Source organism: Chlorocebus sabaeus, chromosome 25 (assembly GCF_047675955.1).
Source record: "Chlorocebus sabaeus isolate Y175 chromosome 25, mChlSab1.0.hap1, whole genome shotgun sequence".
Taxonomy (NCBI): Eukaryota; Metazoa; Chordata; class Mammalia; order Primates; family Cercopithecidae; genus Chlorocebus; species Chlorocebus sabaeus.
Window position 1 is genome coordinate 22917324 of NC_132928.1, and position 18581 is coordinate 22935904.

At 48.1% G+C, this 18581-nt stretch overlaps 1 protein-coding gene across 2 annotated transcripts in view; it reads right to left on the reverse strand.

Moving 5' to 3' along the window:
- Window positions 1–2080: 2080 nt before the first annotated feature.
- The window catches only part of RASSF5 (Ras association domain family member 5), a 79141-nt gene continuing 62640 nt past the window's right edge, over window positions 2081–18581 (reverse strand). For both annotated transcript variants that reach the window (XM_007988678.3, XM_007988679.3), the window contains 4 exons: window positions 8012–8122; window positions 6694–6991; window positions 6057–6172; window positions 2081–4526 (listed from right to left, as the gene is read on the reverse strand). In XM_007988678.3, coding sequence (XP_007986869.2) covers window positions 4374–4526; window positions 6057–6172; window positions 6694–6991; window positions 8012–8122 — 678 coding nt within the window. In that variant the 3' untranslated portion in view covers window positions 2081–4373. The remainder of the gene's footprint in view (window positions 4527–6056; window positions 6173–6693; window positions 6992–8011; window positions 8123–18581) is intronic.

The following is an 18581-nucleotide window of genomic DNA, read 5'->3' on the forward strand; positions in this document are numbered from 1 at the left end:
TCACATAGAAAACAGAACCCAGCTATTCTCCGTCATCAATCAAAGCAACAGAAGAAAGAATTGACCCTAAATTGCAGCAGAATTTAGGCTAGATAGAAATCAGAAACAGTACAGGTATATCAGGACATGGGTTTCTATAGGACAGTGATTCTTCCCCAACTTTAGGACACTGCCATTAACTGGTAAATTTGTGATGTAACTCTAGATGACAGCTTTGTTACAGTGAAGAGTCTTATCCAACACATGCCCTCTTCAGCTCCAACTTCTTAACGTGGAGGTCATGGAAGGGGTCTTTAATAGGTCTTTAGAGGATCCATGAACTCCCTGAAATGGTGCACAGATTTTGTACGATCATTTTCCTGAGAGAGGGACCATGCTCTTGTCAAATTCCCAAAGGGATCACTTGAGGCCAGAAAGGTATAGAACCATTGCGCTGGTCCCTGCTCAGTTTATGGAATCATTTCTCTGACCGGATCTCTGCTTGTACAATAGGAGGGAGAACTGGGCTAAATTCCTTGAGTTCTTGGGTTTTACCATTAAGAGACAGTTGCACTTCAGTTTACTTGTTTCTTTCTTTTCTCAGTTTTTCTCCAATTAAGAAGGCTTAAAAATATCCACAGTATCCACAAATTGCCCATTTGAGGCTTGAAAAGGAAAAAGGGAATGGGTTTGAAAATGTGTGTGTGATGCCTCCTACCGTCTGTTATCAGGCCCGGAATAGGCCTTTATACTCATAAGTAAACTCCTTAATTTCACTAATCCTATCTCTACCGGCATGAGCATATGGAACTAGGAAAGGGATTTCCAGAAATTGAGCCTAAACAGGATCCTGTTAAAGCCTTTGGCCTGCCACAGTCTGATTGAGGGATTATGATCTGTATAGTAGTAATGAACTATGGTCCTTATGGGAATACAAGTAAAATATAGCACTGTGCAAAGTTCTTTCACAAACTTAATTTGTTTTGCACGATCTTGGAGAGAGTGGAGGCTAAGAAAGGTCATGTCCTGCCTTGTTGATCTCTGCTGAAGACACAAAGCCAGTAAGTGGTAGGGCTGGGTCTAAAATGAACATCTACCCTTGATTGTGGTTTGACCCACAGTTCTGCCATGACCCAGTGCTGTCCAGACCTGTGCATTGAGTGTTTTTCCAGTAACGGTGACACATTTGCACTGAGTCATCTTCCCTCTCCCCCTGTGAACAGCATAGGGACATGTTCAAAGGCAGAGTAGAGTCAGACTCTGTAACAGGTTCTTTTTCCTATGTGCTAAGTCAGATAATCTGTATCAATGTCAAACATACAACTTTGAATTTATTAACCCTATGCCATAACCATATGAATTTCAGTGAAAAGCAGAAACTGCTTCATTTTTAGACTTTGGCAAAATCATTGAAAGATACATTTCGTGGAGGTCTAGGTGAACAGAAATGCTACAGATGTGCCCCATTCTTGGGCAATTTTAAGGATGCTTGTTGGATATTCATTCATTCTTTGGGCCCTATTTATTGCATTCTATGTGATCAATACTGGAAGTCAGGCAAGAATTTCTTTGTAATAACTTTAGTGTGGTTATTTCCATGATTACTGAGATGTTCCTTTGATGAAAGTCAGAGAACTCAAGTGAAAGGACTGTTTTGGTCATTTCATCTAGCCCCCCTCCTCCAGGTGAAGTGATCTTAAACTTTTAAAGATCTATTCGTTTCGACCTTATTTTAAAATGATTCTAGAAGTAGAAGAATGGTGGCTCAGCTCAGTAGCCTGTCCTGGTGTCAAATCACCCTTAGCTCCAGAAGGCCCTCCTCTTTCCCAAACATCAGCATCTCCGCCTGCAATCAGGCTCCTTGACTCTCCTGCTCCCCGGAGACATGGAACAGCTGGTCACCCAGGCAGTGCCCTCTCACCTACGCATTTGGACAATTTTCTCCAAGTTATTTGAACAATAGCCTTCATTCCTCTGCTCACTGGCAAAAGAAAATCTGACTCCACCAGGAAGCACGTGATCATGTCCGTTCTCACCCTCTCTCCCCCACTCCCAATGTCTGTAAGATGGTGAAGTTCAAGGGAGACATTTCTAACATGAGTCATTTTTGCAACAGGCTTTTATTACTTTTTTTAGAACCCATATAAGAAAGACATTTAAAAAGAAAATATCCTGGAAACAAACACTTACACGCTGAGCAACACAACCAGAGAAGGCACTACCAGCAGTTACTCCCACCTCTGGGAGGGAAGGGGTACTCGATACTATACTTTTTTCAGAGGTTTAGACCTCAGCATAGGCTGGGTCTAACTGTGCTTTAGTAAAGTCTGAATTGTCCAATAATTTTCTCATTTCATAAACACCCTTATCTCTTTATATATAGCTATATGCCTTTATGTGTATATATACGTGACTTTTTTTTTTCCTTCTCAAAAATAAAATAGCCATCCCCATAGAGGGAGGTTCTCAGCAGCATTCACAGCGGTTGCAGCAGGAGCCATGCCTTCTATTAATGTTAGAGACATGCAGGACGAAGGAAAATGACTCTCTACCTGCTCCCTTTAATATACAGCAGGGAGAGAGTTTTTAAAGGGAGGGAAGTGATAAGGCTGAGCATGAGATGGCTAACCAGGGTTTTTGTGGTTAAAAAAAATCTTAGAGTTGCGAGCTCGTGTTGCCTTTGCAGCTCTGGAGACTATGCACAGTTTATACGACGAGGGGTGAGCATTCCTTCTGGGATCGGGGCAGTATGGACTCAGCCTGGGTCAGGGAGGGAACTTCTGAAGCTACACGAACAAGCTTGGGCTTGAACCAACCCAAGAGGGACTTGGGAAGGCAGAGGATAGCAAAGAAATGGTTTCTCAGAGGCTGGATTGGAAAACCAGCCTTGCTTTGAAAATTACAAGTCCTTCTCCCTCTGCATTGGAGTGTCTCTGCAGTCCTGGCTACTTGTTGGAATTGTTTGACTAATTTATTTTAGGATTCAGCCTAAACAAGAAGCCAGTGCAAATGTAGAGTCAGGAATCTGATCCTCCCTGTCAATGTGGTCTGGTATCACTGATTGGAGTCAAAACTCAGGCACCCAGATGGGAGGGAGGTCTGTGACCCTCAACCCATACTGAATGTGGGCTCTCCTGGCCTTGTCTCCCACACCGCCACCATTGTCCACTTCCTGGCAGGAGGAGCCAGCAGCAGAGCTTCGGGCAAACTTGCCCTGCTTCTATTTCTCTCTGAAAACAAAAAGGCACTGAGGTCGACGGGGAGGCCAGGCCCACTGGCTCTCTGAGCGCAGTGCTGGGGCTGGCCCATGCTTCAAAACAGAAAGGACTCCAAGTTGGCTGAATTGGAGGCTCCCCTCTCTGTAATCAAGGCAACTCCTTGGGCAGCACCTGGAGATCCCAGAGTCCCAGTGGGAGGAGGGAGGCAGTGCTGGAGGCCGACGGGGAACCCAAGCAGCCCAGGCCCTCCTCTGCTCTCTAGCTGGAGAAGGCTGAAGACAGCTTGGACACATTTCTCTGCATCTCTTTTTGGCTTTCTGTTACTGTCTGATTTCCATACTTAGCAGGAGACTTTTTAAATGGTCAATGGCTAGCTTCCCTTTGGGGAAACACATGAGGATGATGACAACATTAAATTCAAATTTGTAACTTAAAAACAAACAGTTTGTTGACAAAGATGTGACTAAGTACCACACATACGCAGATATATGCCTTTGGGTTTCCATGTGCAATGTGGGCCAGGGCCAGAGCCAGGGCCAGGGCAGGCTGCAGCTTCTCTGGAGATCTCTGAGGCAGCCTCAGCTTTGGTGCTCCTTACCCTGAGCATCTGGGGCCAGTAGCTTTATAAACTTCCCTTAAGTGTGAACAACAGGCACCTTGGGGCCATGGGAACAGTCCTTTTATAAGCATTATCCTGCTTTCAGGGGCTTAGCTCAGACCTGCAAAAGGAATGTGCTACAACTTTTCACTCATAAATAAAGGTACTGTAGGTGGCAAATAAGAGAACTCAAAGAAGAATCAAAGCCAGAGAAAGAACACACAGCTCTAAAACCTTTCTTCCTTCCTTTGCCGGCTGGTGTGAGGTTCCAGTTTGGTGACAAGAGAGGCAACTATTTGGTTGATGAAAGGCTTGCAGATCGAGAGAGGATGTCGGCTGTTTGTTTCACATGAGTTCTGATTCTTGGCAGAGTCTGGTGGGGCACAGCCTGGGGGCGGGCACAGCTGAACCCCCGTGCAAACACTTGTCCATGGAAGAGACTTTTGCCACAGCTGGAACTGCTGGGCAGGCACAAATGCACCTGCCAGAGGTGTCCTGAGAAAAAGTGTCTGTTGCAAAATAATAATTAATAATACAAATAAATCTGAGTGCACCAGGAGGAGAGGAAGCAGGACCGGTTACCCAGGTTTGCCCTGGGATTCTCTTAAGGCCTCCTCCAGTTTCTGCCTAAACTTGTCATACTTCTTTTGCACTTGTTGGATTTTGTCCTGCTCCTCTTTTTCCAGGATTGTTAGGAAGTTCTGAAGTTCAGGGATGGAGAAGGCATCCCACTGTGAGGCAAGAGGGGGATTTGTGGGAAGAAACAAGAGGAGACGGGTTAGAAGTTGACACGACCCAAGGGGCCCTGCTGCCTTCTCCTTCCCCGTTCACATCTGTGATTCACACACAGTTCGCTACTGAACACACTGAATCAGGGAAGCTTGGGCTTTGCATGCCTGTCATAGCAGCAGCAAAATTCCAAATGCTGGCATCTCATGACCAAGAGTTGCCAGTCTGTGAACCATGTTTTTATTCTGAAACTCAGTAATCTTAAGTTTCTGTGTAGCAGCTGAGATCTTGACAGTGATGCTGGAACCACCCAGGCTCCCAACATGCAGACCCTCAGAAAGCAGGTGGAGGAGTGGAACGTGGACTCGGGGTTGGGCCTGACTCCACCTCTCCCCAGTGGTGTGACCTCGAGCAAAGCTTCCCACCCTTCTCAGCCTGTTATCTGCTGGGAAATTGGGGTATCTACCTCCCATGACTGGCAGAGCAGATAATGAGAGCCTGATTGGCTTAGGCCTACCCCTAAAGGACCTGGCCTCTGAGGGCAGAAGGCAAGTTGGACTTCTGTCAGGCTGACCCGAGAGCAAAAGTCCTGTGGGGCCAACAATTGAGACTCCTACGCTCTTTGAGCACAAGAGAGTGCTAAGGTTTATCTGGTTTGGTCCTCACTGTGGATAAGTAAGAAACCTGGGTCCACACAGGGAAGGTGGTATAATCACAGTCACACAGCTTATTGCAGCAGAACTGGAGCTGGAACCCAGGTCTCCACACTCCAAAGCACCTGAGCTTTACACAGGGCCAGCAGCATTCAGATACAGTCCGTGGAATACTTTTTCCAAACATATTCTGCACAGATGCCAATAAAGAAAGCAGATGGGAGCAGAGCGGCCCTTGCTGAAATGGGGAGAAGGGACAGAGTCCTAGCTGCCGTAATCCCTAAATCTCCACAGTGACTCCCAAGACTGCTCCTTAAAACTCTAGGCCTCCACTGAACACAGTGTGACAAACACTGAGACTTTCCCCTGTTAGTCATTCTCAGGCCATGGGTGCCACCGGCCTTGTTTTACCCCAGTTTAAGCCACAAGACTGCATACTGGTTAGCTCCCCTTGGGGATGGAGGTCAGTATTCAAGAAAAGGGAGGACAAATGGCTCAAAAACGTCTATACCCAGTGGAGCCCAGAGATGGAGCTTCGTAGGCCTCAGGCCATTTTGAAGCAAAAACAGCCTGTGCCTGAGCACAGGGAGTTTCTTGGTCTCCCTCTTCCCTGAGTTTTCAGAAATAAAGCACGTGAAATCCTTTCTTTCCACAGGCCTTGCCACACACAGGCCCTAACATGCTACCCCAGGGTGCTCAAGAGTCCTGGCTGAAACACTGACCCCCAGGGCCATCACCCACCCCTGCTCAATCTCTCAACAGTCATCTTCCTGCCCCTGCTGCATGGCTCCCACCTATGTGGGGTAGTTAGGACAATGCCCACCTGCACCCACCCAGGGTGCCCTAAGGGCTGGGTTTGCATAAGGGGTCCAGACCTACCTCCACCTCTCCAGTTTCATTCTCTTTTAGCACAAAGCTGAGGACTTCCGTGTCAGGCCCAGCAAGCAGGCGCAGGTAGAGGGGGCGGTCAGCAATGGAGAGTTTCTGGAAGAGCACTGCAAACCAAGAGAGGGGGCTGGGAGCTCATCCCAGAAAAGAAGGGCGGGGCCCAGGCTTTGGGGAAAGGATTGGAAACGTAGAGGTGGGTTACGTACAAACGGAAGTAGACACAGGGGCCTTTTAATGAAATGAACATGACAGTCATGAACAGGGCAATAACCTTTTATGTTGGGTGTCTGCTCAGAGTTTAAAGCATGATTCCATTCACATCATCTCCTGAAAGATTAGGAACGGTGGGGCAGATCCCTCCCATTGCACAGATCAGGAAATGGGAGCCTAGGGTGCGGTTTTCCTGAAGTCACATGCAGAGTCAGGGACACAGTGAGCTGCCCTGTCAAGCTCGCTGCTCTTTCCTCCCTGCCCAGATTCCACAGATCTGAACACCACATGGGCAGCTGGACCCCTGGTGCTCAGGAGAAGCCCACAGCTCCCACCCAAGGCCGGCAGGAGTTTTAGTGGGTGGGCTTGGACACAGGTAGGAAGGGAACGGTCTGGTTGGGTGCACTCTTTCTCCTACCTTGTCCGTCCTTGTGTATCCGCTTAAAAAGTGCAAACTTCTGGGGATTGTCCACAACCATGAACTTCTTGAGCAGCCCCTGGATGACCTCACTGACGGTGGTGGTGCTGCTGATATGCAGCTGCTTGATGGCATCTAGGGGCAGGTAGAAGGATGTCCGCTTGTCCGTGGTGGCTGCCAGGTTCACCTCCTTGATGGCATCATAGATGGACTGGGGCCGGATCCCAGCAGGCACCGTCACAGGCCGCCGGAGTTTCAGATGCACTTTGATAAAACCCGTGTAGGTGCCGTCTTCACTCTGCCAGCGGGGGCATGTCATAAGGGGTCAGGGCCATCCATCTTGCATGATCATATCTGCCACTCGGGACCATTGCCCCAGCAGCACCCGCCTGTCTCCTTGAGTTCTTTCCTGCCTCTGCTGACCTGGGAGAGCTGGAGGAAGGAGCAGAGATCCCTTTCCCCATAGTGGGCTGGGAGAAGACCCTCAGGATCCAGCTACCAGAGAGGACCTGTGGGGCTGCAGTGGCTTTCCCTCCCAGGAGGCTCAGGCCAGCTCCCCCAAACCTCCTGCAGTCAGTTGCCTTTGGTGAGTCCCCATTGTAAGAGGCGGGTGTGGGGTAGCCACTCTAGTTTGTATCCCTGAACCAGGCAGGAAGCAGGAAGGCTCTATAATGAGGGCCTTGGGGAACGAGCACACTAGATTTCCTCCTGCATCTCTTTACTAAGAAATAGCCTTTAAGACTTAATCCCAGGTCCATTTGTGACTGGATTTTCTGGTGCACCATCTGGCTGAACCCCGAAGAGCCAGTTGATGGCAGCCACCAGCAGGGGGCAGTGTTTTTCTACCTTCTCCCCTCCCTATTGAAGACAGCCTTTCCCAGCCGGGTGCTAAGTTGGGTGCCCTCCTCTGTCTGACAGAGTATGTCCCTCTCTCACAGTCAAAGGGGTAGGAAGGGGAGCAGCTAAGTCCCATTGTCCTGGATCCCTGGGGGCCAAGCAATACCAGGCCCTTGGTCATTTGTATCATTTAATCACTTAGTTTACACTGAAGCTCAGAGAAGTTAAAAGAGCTTCCCAAAGTCACAAGCAAAAAATGAAAGGGTCAGATCTATTTCCCTAAAGCACATGGAGGCCACTGAGGGCTCTGGCTATCAGCCTTCCAGACCCCTGAGGCCTCTGGAGGCCAGAGGAAGGGAAGGGACCTGCCAGGGAGTAGCCACAGAATTTAGTAGCCATAGAATTTAGAGCAAGGTCTGAGGTGCCAAACCCAAAGCGGGTGGTGGAGCAGGGACCAGGTTGAGGGCAGGCGGGCACTTACCAGCTTCATGCCCAGGCAGTTCTTCTCTTGTGTGTTGTAGCTGTCAATCTTCTGCTTGATCTCCTGCAGTGTGGGTGGGCGCTGTGTCTCCTCCACAGGTTTACAGACATTCTGGAAGAGACACAGAAGTGGAAGTGGATGAGTAGTGGTTCTCAGGGTGAGAAAGGGAACAACCACGCCCTCCCCAAAGCCTCTCTAACCAAGAAGTGAGCACCAGCCCTACGGAGTGGAACTAATTGCACGGACTCAGAGTGAGACAATGAGAGGTCAAATCGCAGCTGTGCCAGTGTCTAGCCAGCCCTCCTGGGGAAGTAACTCAGATTTCTCTAAGCCTCAGTCTCCTCCTCTGTGAAATGGGAACAATACCTACTGCACAGGCTTGTCTTGAGATAAGTGTGAAAGTGTCTGGCACTCAGGCACTGACTATGAATCTGGTGAACGAGCAGAGCCACATTTGCTTACGGAGGGCTGCTATGGAAAAGATGCTTCTTTGATGCTATGGGAGATGCAAAGAAATACAAGCCATGGTCTGTCTCCTCAAGGAAGTAACAACACAGCTGGAGGGACAGGCATCTACCCGTGGTGCCAATATATACTGCTGATCGGAAAGACAAGAATTCTCTTAGATCCCAAGGAGCAAGAACATATGGAGACCAGCTCAGGCCCCACATCACTTGCCACAGTGCTTTTCACATAGCAAGAAGTAAATATTTGTCAAATGAATGAGTGAACTGGCAGGGATGAAGGGCTGTAGCTGTCTACCATAACAGAGGAGATAAACCGCTACTGGGCACAGGGACACCTAGAATTTACTTAGCGAGACCTCCTCTGTGCCAAGTACTTGGCATACATTCTCTCATTTGATTCTCACAAACCAGAAATCTGCAGGATAGTTTATTATCCCATCTTACAGGTGAGACTATTGAGACTAAGAGAAGTTTAGCAACTTGCCTCACACCCTACAGTCAGTATGTACAGAATGAAACAGAAATTCCAAGTCTGTCCCGTTGTGTTCCTCCTGCGAGACCATGTGTTCGTTCTTCTCATATGTTCCCAGATGCCCTCCTCCTCCCACTCCCTGGGAAGGATAAGTGAAGAATGAAATTGAGGAGATTGAGGTCAATGGCCCTCACCTTGTAAAGAGAATACAGGGGTGAATTCTGGTGTTGAAGCCACTGTCTCTCAGTCAGTTCTCTGGATCTCTCTCAAGTTCACTGTTACCTACCTCCCGATTTTATCTTCACACTGCCCCTGAGTGGCTGGGAGTGCGGGAACTGGTGGGTCAGAACCCACCCAGAATTTGCCTGATGTTAGAAGTGTAGCAGACTTGGGGTGGATCAGGATTCTCCTTTGGCAAATGAGGAAACTGAGGCCCAGAGAGGGATGACTCTGACACCATCTGACACTGTCCTGTGGGTGTCTGGGTTTGGCTGGGGAATTTCACAGCTGCCGCGACATCACACCACCACCCCGTGGAACACAACGGGGCACCCGTGACTGAGCTTTGCCCTACCTTCCTCCCTTCAGCAAGCCATGTGGGAGACACGCCATCCTGAACAACCTGCCATCACTTCCTTCTCCCACTTTCCAATCCCACAGAACCAATACAATGTCAGGCTCTGGCTGCCAAGAGGAGCTGGCATGACCTCTCCAGCCTCTCACCTCCAACCCCTCAGCACAGCTGACTTCCTTTCTCCCTCCCTCCCTCCCTCCCTCCCTCCCTCCCTCCCTCCCTTCCTTCCTTCCTTCCTTCCTCCCTCCCTCCCTCCCTCCCTCCCTCCCCTCCCCTCCCCTCCCCTTTTCTTTGCTTTATTTTTCTTTGCTTTGCTTTCTTTTCTTTTCTTTTCTTTTCTTTTCTTTTCTTTTCTTTCCTTTTCTTTTCTCTTCTCTTCTTTTCTCTTCTTTTCGAGATGGAGTCTCTCTCTGTCACCCAGCGTGGAATGCAGTGGCACGATCTTGGCTCACTGCAACCTCTGCCTCCCAGGTTCGATTCTCCTGCCTCAGCCACCCAAGTAGCTGGGATTATAGGTGCATGCCACCATGCCCAGCTAATTTTTGTATTTTTAGTAGAGACGGGGTTTCACTATATTGGCCAGGCTGGTGTCGAACTCCTGACCTCAAGTGATCCACCCATCTTGCCCTCCCAAAGTGCTGGCATTACAGGTGTGAGCCACTGCGCCCAGCTTCTGACATCCTCTTTCCATCATGGCATCGTTCCCTGGCCTGTCTGCTCCCGCTGTACTCTCCCCAAGGGGTCCTGACCTATTAATAACAGCCTGTGCTGGGTACTGTCACATACCTTCTCTCACATACTACATAGGTCATTCTTATTTCACGGATTACAAAACTGAGGCTCAGTTTAAGAAACATGCCTGTGGTCCACTGCTAGTAAGAGGCTAATTAGGAACTGGAATCAAATCCATCTAAGGCCCATGTTCTTCTCAATTCACATGTAGCCACCATGGGATGGCATCTTTCGCTGAAGGGGCCGGCCTGCCACGCCCATAATGATCACTGAAACTCTGTGCTGCAGACCTGGGATGAGCAGCTGTTAAACCAAAGCCTGTAAGTTCCCTGATCTGTGAAATGTTCATCTAAGATGAGTCTAAGCAGAAGGTCAGGCCCCAGAGGCACCATGTCATCTGTGAAGGTGGGAAAGAACTTCTAACTCGAGTTGAGATGCAGCCACCAGGATGGAGGGCCCAGCCTTCTCCCGCGTGCCTTCCCAGGTCTCTGGAACTGAACACTGATGCTGTTGCACACCACCCAAGGGCAAGCAGCCCTGGCCATCTCCACTTGCCAGAGGTGAGTAGCAAGTAGTGTGAGCCTCACAGACTCTCTTCATTCACTGTCAGTCCATTAACCCGGGACTCTCACAATGAAACCTCTCATTCCTCATCCCTTCCTTTGGGTAGCTCCCAGAGCTCCCTACCCTCAGTCTTTGCCAGCTGAGCACGTGTCTATGGGACCAGATGTGCCTGACCCTGGCCCTACCCCTATCTCGCCTTCCCTTTGGGAGCTTCCAATTGGAAAGATCCCGTTGTCTGGTTACCATTATACACTCACTCTCTCTCTGATGCATGTAGGCTGTTGCTCCTCAGGAGGTAATAGCTTTCTCATACTTGTCTATAAAAAAGAATTAAGTGATGGAAAGAAAATTGTAGAAGCTCCGGAAAGATCTCCTCTCATAGTTTCCAACCAAGCTAGAGCCATTTCCCTGTAAGAAAAGGCAGCTGTGCTGTGGCTTTCAAAGGCTTGATTTTCAATACAGTGAGAAGCAAAGCTGTCTTAGTTTAGGGTTTCTTCTTCCTGTTCCCCTTTTCTTCAGCAGATAGACCCATCTATCTCTCCCTTTCCCACCACAAACGCGGGGAAGTGACGAAAGTGGCCACAGGCACCTCTGCCTTCCAGGGCTGATGCAAAAGACGGCAGCCCAGACCTCACCATTCTGAGGCCTGGCCCTCTGGCTGGTGATGGGGAGCTCTGTCTGGGAGTGCCAGGAGCCCCGTGTGTAGCCAACACTACGAATGTCACAGCCATGGAATGTCAGCACCCAGGTCTGGGATGGCTGCTGCCCACAAAAACATCTGGCAGACAAGATGTGACCCCAGGACCAAATGAATCACCTCCTGAAGTAGGTCAGCCAGCCACAGCCACGAGGGCTCATGGATCCTTTTTCCACCCAAGAGATGGCGTATCATCTAGACCAGTCATTCTTAAATTTGTCTGCACAGTGCGATCATCTGGGGGATCTTTAGAAACTTAGCTGCCTGGGCTTTATCCTTGGAGATTCTGATTTAATTGGTCTGGGATGCAGTCTGGGCATCATCAGAATTTTAAAAATCTCCCAGTTGATTTTAATTTGCAGCAACATTTGAAAAGAACTGAAATAGACAGACCCCTCACAACAATTCCAGACCTCAAGGGTATTCATCCAGCTGCAGAATTAACACTTGGTGCCAAGAAACACATGAACACCCCAAAGGTTTACCTAACAGGCACTATCTGCCATGTGAGCGAGATCGATACTATAGCAATCGTCAGGGGATGAGACAAAGACTCTGATTTCTATTCACCTGCCAGATTCTTAAGCCTTCAAAGTGAAGGATCTGTCCACGGGTACAAAGTGAGAAACTAAGCAGACAGTTTTGTCTCTTGGGCTGGCCCAAGACAGAGACAGAATAGGGAACTCTGTTATGATTTAACAAATATAGACATTGGCATGTGAGGTGTCTCTCCTGGGGGGCTCACACATCTCGGTGCATCTGGCATGGAATTCATCTGCTCCGATTAAGCCCCTGGCATTGGTGGCAGATGGCTGAGCTGTTCCCAATGCACTTGGCATGTCCAGGGCACTGGTGAAAAATAGGTTTGTGCTCACATGTCCTACGCCGTGGAAAAGGGCGATATCCTCTTTTAGCTCTGGAGGTGATTGGGGAACAGCCAAGTAAAGAGGCTGGGTGCTAGGGGTTCAGAGCGACACCCCCCCACACCTCTCTGAGTGATTCTCTAATGCTTCCATTTAAATATTCTTAACAAAATAAGGAGGACCATACCCCTGTCGTCTGGGGTCTAACACAGTATTGCCCTAAGCTGTTTTTCTTTATTTTATCACTAAAGCAACAGCACCAAAACCCTACTTCTGCATTCTAATCAATGACATAAGTAATCTTAATTTTGGTGAGTGGGAGTGACCTAATGAGAGGCTCTGAGTGAGTCACATGACTTCTGGTATTCCCTGGTGGGCACGGGGCACCCAGGAATGCTGCAGCAATGAGAGGGGGTTCCCCAGGATGAGGGTGGGCTGAGGAGGACGTGTGTCCCACCCGCGGTGCTGCAGCTATTATACACATTCATGCCTACTTTTTCTTAACCAAAATCACAAACCTCATTTTTGTTAAAAATTTCACTCTCCCTCTTTTTAAATTTGTCAGTCTTTCCTCCTCCTGGCCCACGATTTGAATCATCTTATGCCTGTCTGCCCATCAGAAGTCACTTCATTTGTCAAGCCTTTCCTGATCAGCCCTGAATGATGATGACGATGATGATGATGATGATTACTCACTACAGCTAATATGTACCACGCACAATTCTACTCACTTAGCATGTATTAGCTCATTTCTTCATCAAAGCAATATCACAAAAAAATACTATTATGATGCTCATTTTACCATCAAGGAAAGTGAGCCACAGTGAGGTTAAAGCTAACCTACATCTAAAGGCAACACTGTACTATCTGGCACTTAAGTGTGCATCTACTTACACACACACACACACACACACTTACTTTTTTTTTTGAGATGTCTTGCTCTGTCACCCAGGCGAGAGTGCACTGGTGCAATCACAGCTCACTGCAGCCTTGACCTCCTAGGCTCAAGCGATCCTCCTGCTGACTCAGCCTCCCATGTAGCTGGGACTACAAGCATGCACCACACTCCTGGCTAATTTTTTTTTATTTTTTGTAGAAATGAGGTGCCTTGCTATGTTGCCCAGGCTTGTGTCAAACTCCTGGCCTCAAGCAATACTCTCACTTCAGCCTCACAAGGGGCAGGATTATAGGCGTGAGCCACTGTGCCTGGTTACTTACATTAACCTCCAAGTAGACTCATCCGTCTCAGGTCTTCTTTCCAACTAGACTAAAGCTCTTTAATGACTTACATCATACTTCAATTTGTTCTCTGTGCCTGGTGGCTCTGAGCATGAGGCAAATAGGAAATACTTGCTCAAGAACCTTCAATGATCCACTATTGCCTACAGTGGACAAAAAAGGTCTTAATTTCTCTCAGGAATTACAGTGCAGTGAGCCTTGGATTTCCATTTAGACTGATTTCTGTGAGAGAAGCACCCACGCCTGTCTTGCCCGCTATGGCGTCCCAGATCCCAGTACCAGCTTGACCCATAGTAGAGGTTCAGTTCCTGCAGGATGAACACAAGTGTGTGTTTGGCTTCTAACTCCCAAGACTAACGACGTGATCTTGAGAAAGTCAGATAATCTCTAAGCCTCAGTTTCTCCATCTATAAATTTGGGATAAAAATCCCTTATTGTCTCACAGGATTTATATGAAGGTAAAAATCAAATGAGATAATGGGTACAAAAGTGTTTTGAAAATCACCAGACCTATCCAAAGGCATGTATGGTGACTATCATCCCAGGAAAACAAAGCTGTACCCCTCTGAGCCAATTTCAGTTTTCATTTTCCTTGAGTCCTTCTTCTGACTGGCCACAAGCCCATAGAGTTTTTTCATTCCTTTCTCTGCACCAGTGGTTGGCAAACTTTTTCTGTAAAGGGCCAGGCAGTAAATACATTAGGTTTTGCAGGCCATGCAGTCTGTTGCCACTATTCAATTCTACTATGGTAGCACAAAAGCGGCTGCTGGATGAGTGACTGGGTTCCAGTAAAACTATTTATGGACCGGGCATGGTGGCTCACACCAATAATCCCAGCACTTTGAGAGGCCAAGACAGGATGATTGCTTGAGCCCAGGAGCTCGAGACCAATCTGGGCAACATAGTGAGACCTTGTCTCTACAAAAAAATGCAAAAATTAGCTGGGTGTGGTGAAGTGCACCTGTGTACCTGTAGTCCCAACTACTCAGGAGGCTGAGGTGAGAGAATGACCTGAGCCCCTACTAGGAGTTCAAGGCTGCAATGAGCCATGATTGTGCCACTGCACTCCAGCCTGAGTGACAGAGCAAGACCCTGTCTCAAAACCAAAACCAACTTTATTTATGGAACCTGGCCATGGGCAGCAGTTTGCTCTACACTGTTGTTTGTGCAGAGTCCCCTGCCTAGAATACTATTAGCCCTAGTTTTGTCTTCTCTATGCAGTTTCCCAATGCAATTTCTCCAGTCTATAGCCATCTCTCCATCCTCTCTCTTAATATACCAGATCCCTGGCATTTTGATTCCCACATGGAGAAAGGTAATCACAGTTTTGTCCTGGTCTCTTTCTTTCTCCTGAATCATTCTTCCTATGTTTCCTGTGTATTTCCTCACACCACCAGTTAATGGGCCTTTGTAACTTCACTCTCATTTCATGGACACTTTTCACAAGTAGACAAAGGTTTGGGCACTTCCGTGGATTTTGCTTACTTTCCTCCATTCTGCGATGAGGAGGCAACAAAGCTGGCTGGGGTAGGAATGCAGGTAGATGGCTAGGCTCACTCCCTGGTTCTGTGACTCACTCCCAAACACCAGCCCCATGGCCTCAAAGCCTCAGATTCCCATTGCAGCAAAAGTACAAATTACCATCGTCACAGATCTCTGCAGCTGCTGGCTAATGTTAAATCCATACTGCAAGAGCCTACAGAGGTGATTTCAGAGCTTGTATAGCTATAGTTGGCATCTAATTATATGCTGCCTTTTATTGTTTAATGATTGTTTCACATGTTAATCCCATCTCCCCATTGAGATGCTCTCTGGAGGGAGACAGATATTAGTTTAGTGCCTAAGCTTTTTGGCACCCCGCTTGGCTGAAACCTGGGCCGAACTTTAAGTAGGTGTCAGATAAATACCTGTTGATTGGGTGGCAGGGGAGGGCAAGACAGCCTGGGGAGTCTCAGGCCAGAGCCCACCCCAGACCTCCAGGTCCAGGAGCACCTCACACTCAGCTGCACCCTGAGGGTCTGATGCCAAGAACACACATGAGGCTTTGGACTTTGGCTTTAGCCCTATGGCTCAGCTCTTGGCAGCTGGCTGATGAGAACAAATGCAAGACCATCAAATGACCTGTGACTTCTGGGGAGTTACTTCCCCTCTCAGGGCCTCAGTTTCCTTATCTGTGAAATCATGAAGTGATACTGGAGAAGCTCTAAGGGCCCCTTCGCAGGACTAAGATTTTACACATAAGATAGGGTGTGTTTTTTTTCGTCATTGCTTCCTCTTCTATTTCAGAGAATTGGGTGTGGAGATGGGGGCCTCTTGGAGGCTAGCTAGCATGGCTGAATGGCAGCAGGAATAATCAATCTAAAGGAGCACGAAGAACATTTCTAACCGTCACGACTTTACTTTTTCACTGCTCACCACTTTTCTCTGTTGTCAGCAAGACTCTATCTTAGCCAAGCCCAAGCCAGTCTACACATTCTTAACACACAACTCAAGAAAACAAAACAAAAAATACCCCGGAAGCCATTCACCATGAGCCTTTGCCACATTTCCTCTTTCTCAGCTCTTAGCAAATCTGTTAGCAGCAATTCTTTTGCCCTTGGAAGGAAGCCATCTCCAGGCTTAAGTCAGGGAGGAAAGCCTTAGGCCCCTCCTACAGGAAAATGTCCATCTTCAGCTGCCTTCCAGACCCCAAACACCTGGTGCTTCTGTTGGGCCTGCCCTAGATGGGAACCTCTGCAGGCAAGGGGCAGACACCCATCTATCTGGGCTGGATTTGGAATACCCTGCTCAATGTCCAAACCACATTCAAAGGTGAGGTCAGGAGTTCAAGACCAGCCTGGGCAACATAATGAAACCCTGCCTCTTCTAATAAATAAATAAATAAATAAATAAATAAATAAATAAATAAAGTAATTAATTCATAAGCAGGGCATGGTGGCAGGCGCCTATAATCCCAGCTACTCGGGAGGCGGAGGCAGGAGAATCGCTTGAACCTGGGAGGCAGAGGTTGCAGTGAGCCAAGATCGCACCACTGCACCCCAGCCTGGGTGACAGAGCGAGACTCTGTCTCAAAAAAAAAAAAAAGTCATTGGTCTCTCTGTGATGGTGTCAACCAAATGAGAAAGAGGAATCCCTATGGGGTCTCACTGCAGGGCCCCCTCCCAGGTCTTCCAAGGCCTGTGTTCTGAAATGGAGTCCACAGACCCACTCACAGCAGTGAAGGGGTTGATTTCCACAAGTCCCTCTATGGCACTGTCCATTGTCCCAAAAATAAAAGGGTTGGGAACTCCTTAACTGTGTTCTCGAATAGGTTATTTGCAGCAGAGCAGGGAAGGGGCTTTAACATGGAGCTTCTGCTCCATGTGGAATTTGAGCAGCTCTGGTAGGATGTGTTAACAGAGCAGAGGGAAAAAAGAGGTGGGGGGTGGAGGTTGAGAATGGAAAGAGACTCATGTCCCCAAAGACAAAAACGTAGAGCAGATGGTCAATGTCAATAGTCTGCCAGTAGTAACTGAATGAACTGCCTATGGGTGAGGTTCGTGAAAGGCACCTTAGGAGATGACGCAGATGGGGTTTGACCCTGTCCTTGGGAGTCTGCAGGTGACCTGAGAAGGGAAGACAGAGGTGCATGTGCCGTGGCACACCAGAGCAAGTACAGTGCAATCTGGGACAAAAAGCCTCAGGCAGCCCAGATCAGGCCACTCCAGCAGACTCCCCCCATTGCCAACATGCCCCAGAGCCTGGGCACAGGGTCCCCTGCTCTTTGAGGTGATCATCTCAGTCTCTGCACAGCTCAGCTAGAGTGGGTCAGCAGCTCAGCTAGAGTGGGTCACACCAGGGAACAGTAGCTCCCTTACAGGGACCTAGGTTCAAGCCCCGCAGGGCCTCATTATAATGTTAAAAATCGCCAGTAGCCAGGCACTGCCCTGAAGGGTTCAGGGTCCTGATCTCATTTAATCCCTTAAATAACAAGAAAGATGCTGTTACTCTTCACCATTAAGCCGTGCTGCCTTGCATGCTGGGCCACAAGTGGCCTGTGCTGGCCATGCCCTTGGTCTTCTGTAAACTTGATCAAGTCCACCTCACTAAGACTCAGATTTCTATTTTGTTTTTTTAAGAGATAGGGCTCTCACTATATTGCCCAGGCTGGTCTCAAACTCCTGGCCTCAAGTGATCCTCCTGCTTTGACCTCCCAAAGTGCTGGAATTACAGGCGTGAGCCACTGTGCTTGGCTACTCATATTAACGTCCAAGTAGACCATCCATCTCGGGTCTTCTTCCCAACTAGACTAAAGCTCTTTGATGACTTACATCCACTGCTACTTCTTCTCTATGCCTGGTGGCTCTGAGCATGAGGCAAATAGGAAATACTTGCTCAAGAACCTTCAATGGTTCTTGAGGTCTTAATTTCTCCTAGGAATTACAGTGCAGTGAGCCTTGGATTTCCATTTAGACTGAGTTCTGTGAGAGAAACACCCATGCCTGTCTTGCCCTCTATGGCGTCCCAGATCCCAGTGCTAGCTTGACGTATAGCAGAGGTTCAGTAAATACCTGCAGGATGAACACGAGTGTGTGTTTGGCTTCTGACTCCTATTACTAGCTACGTGATCTTGAGAAAGTCAGAAAATCTCTATGCCTCAGTTTCTTCATCTATAAATTTGGGATAAAAATCCTTTATTGCCTCACAGGATTGATGTGAAGGTGAAAATCAAGCAATCCTCCCACCTTGGCTTCCAAAAGTGCTGGGATTACAGGCATGAGCCACCACACCTAGCCTGATTTCTTTGTGAAATGCAGTTTATACATTTGTTGTGAAGATGAAATGAGATCTCAGGCCTGAATGTGCTTAGCACAATGTAAGGACACTCCATAAATGTTAGGTAGCATGTCATCATCCAAATCATCATCATCACCATCATCATCATCATTATCATCATCTTCAGTAGTCATTTGTCCAAATTTG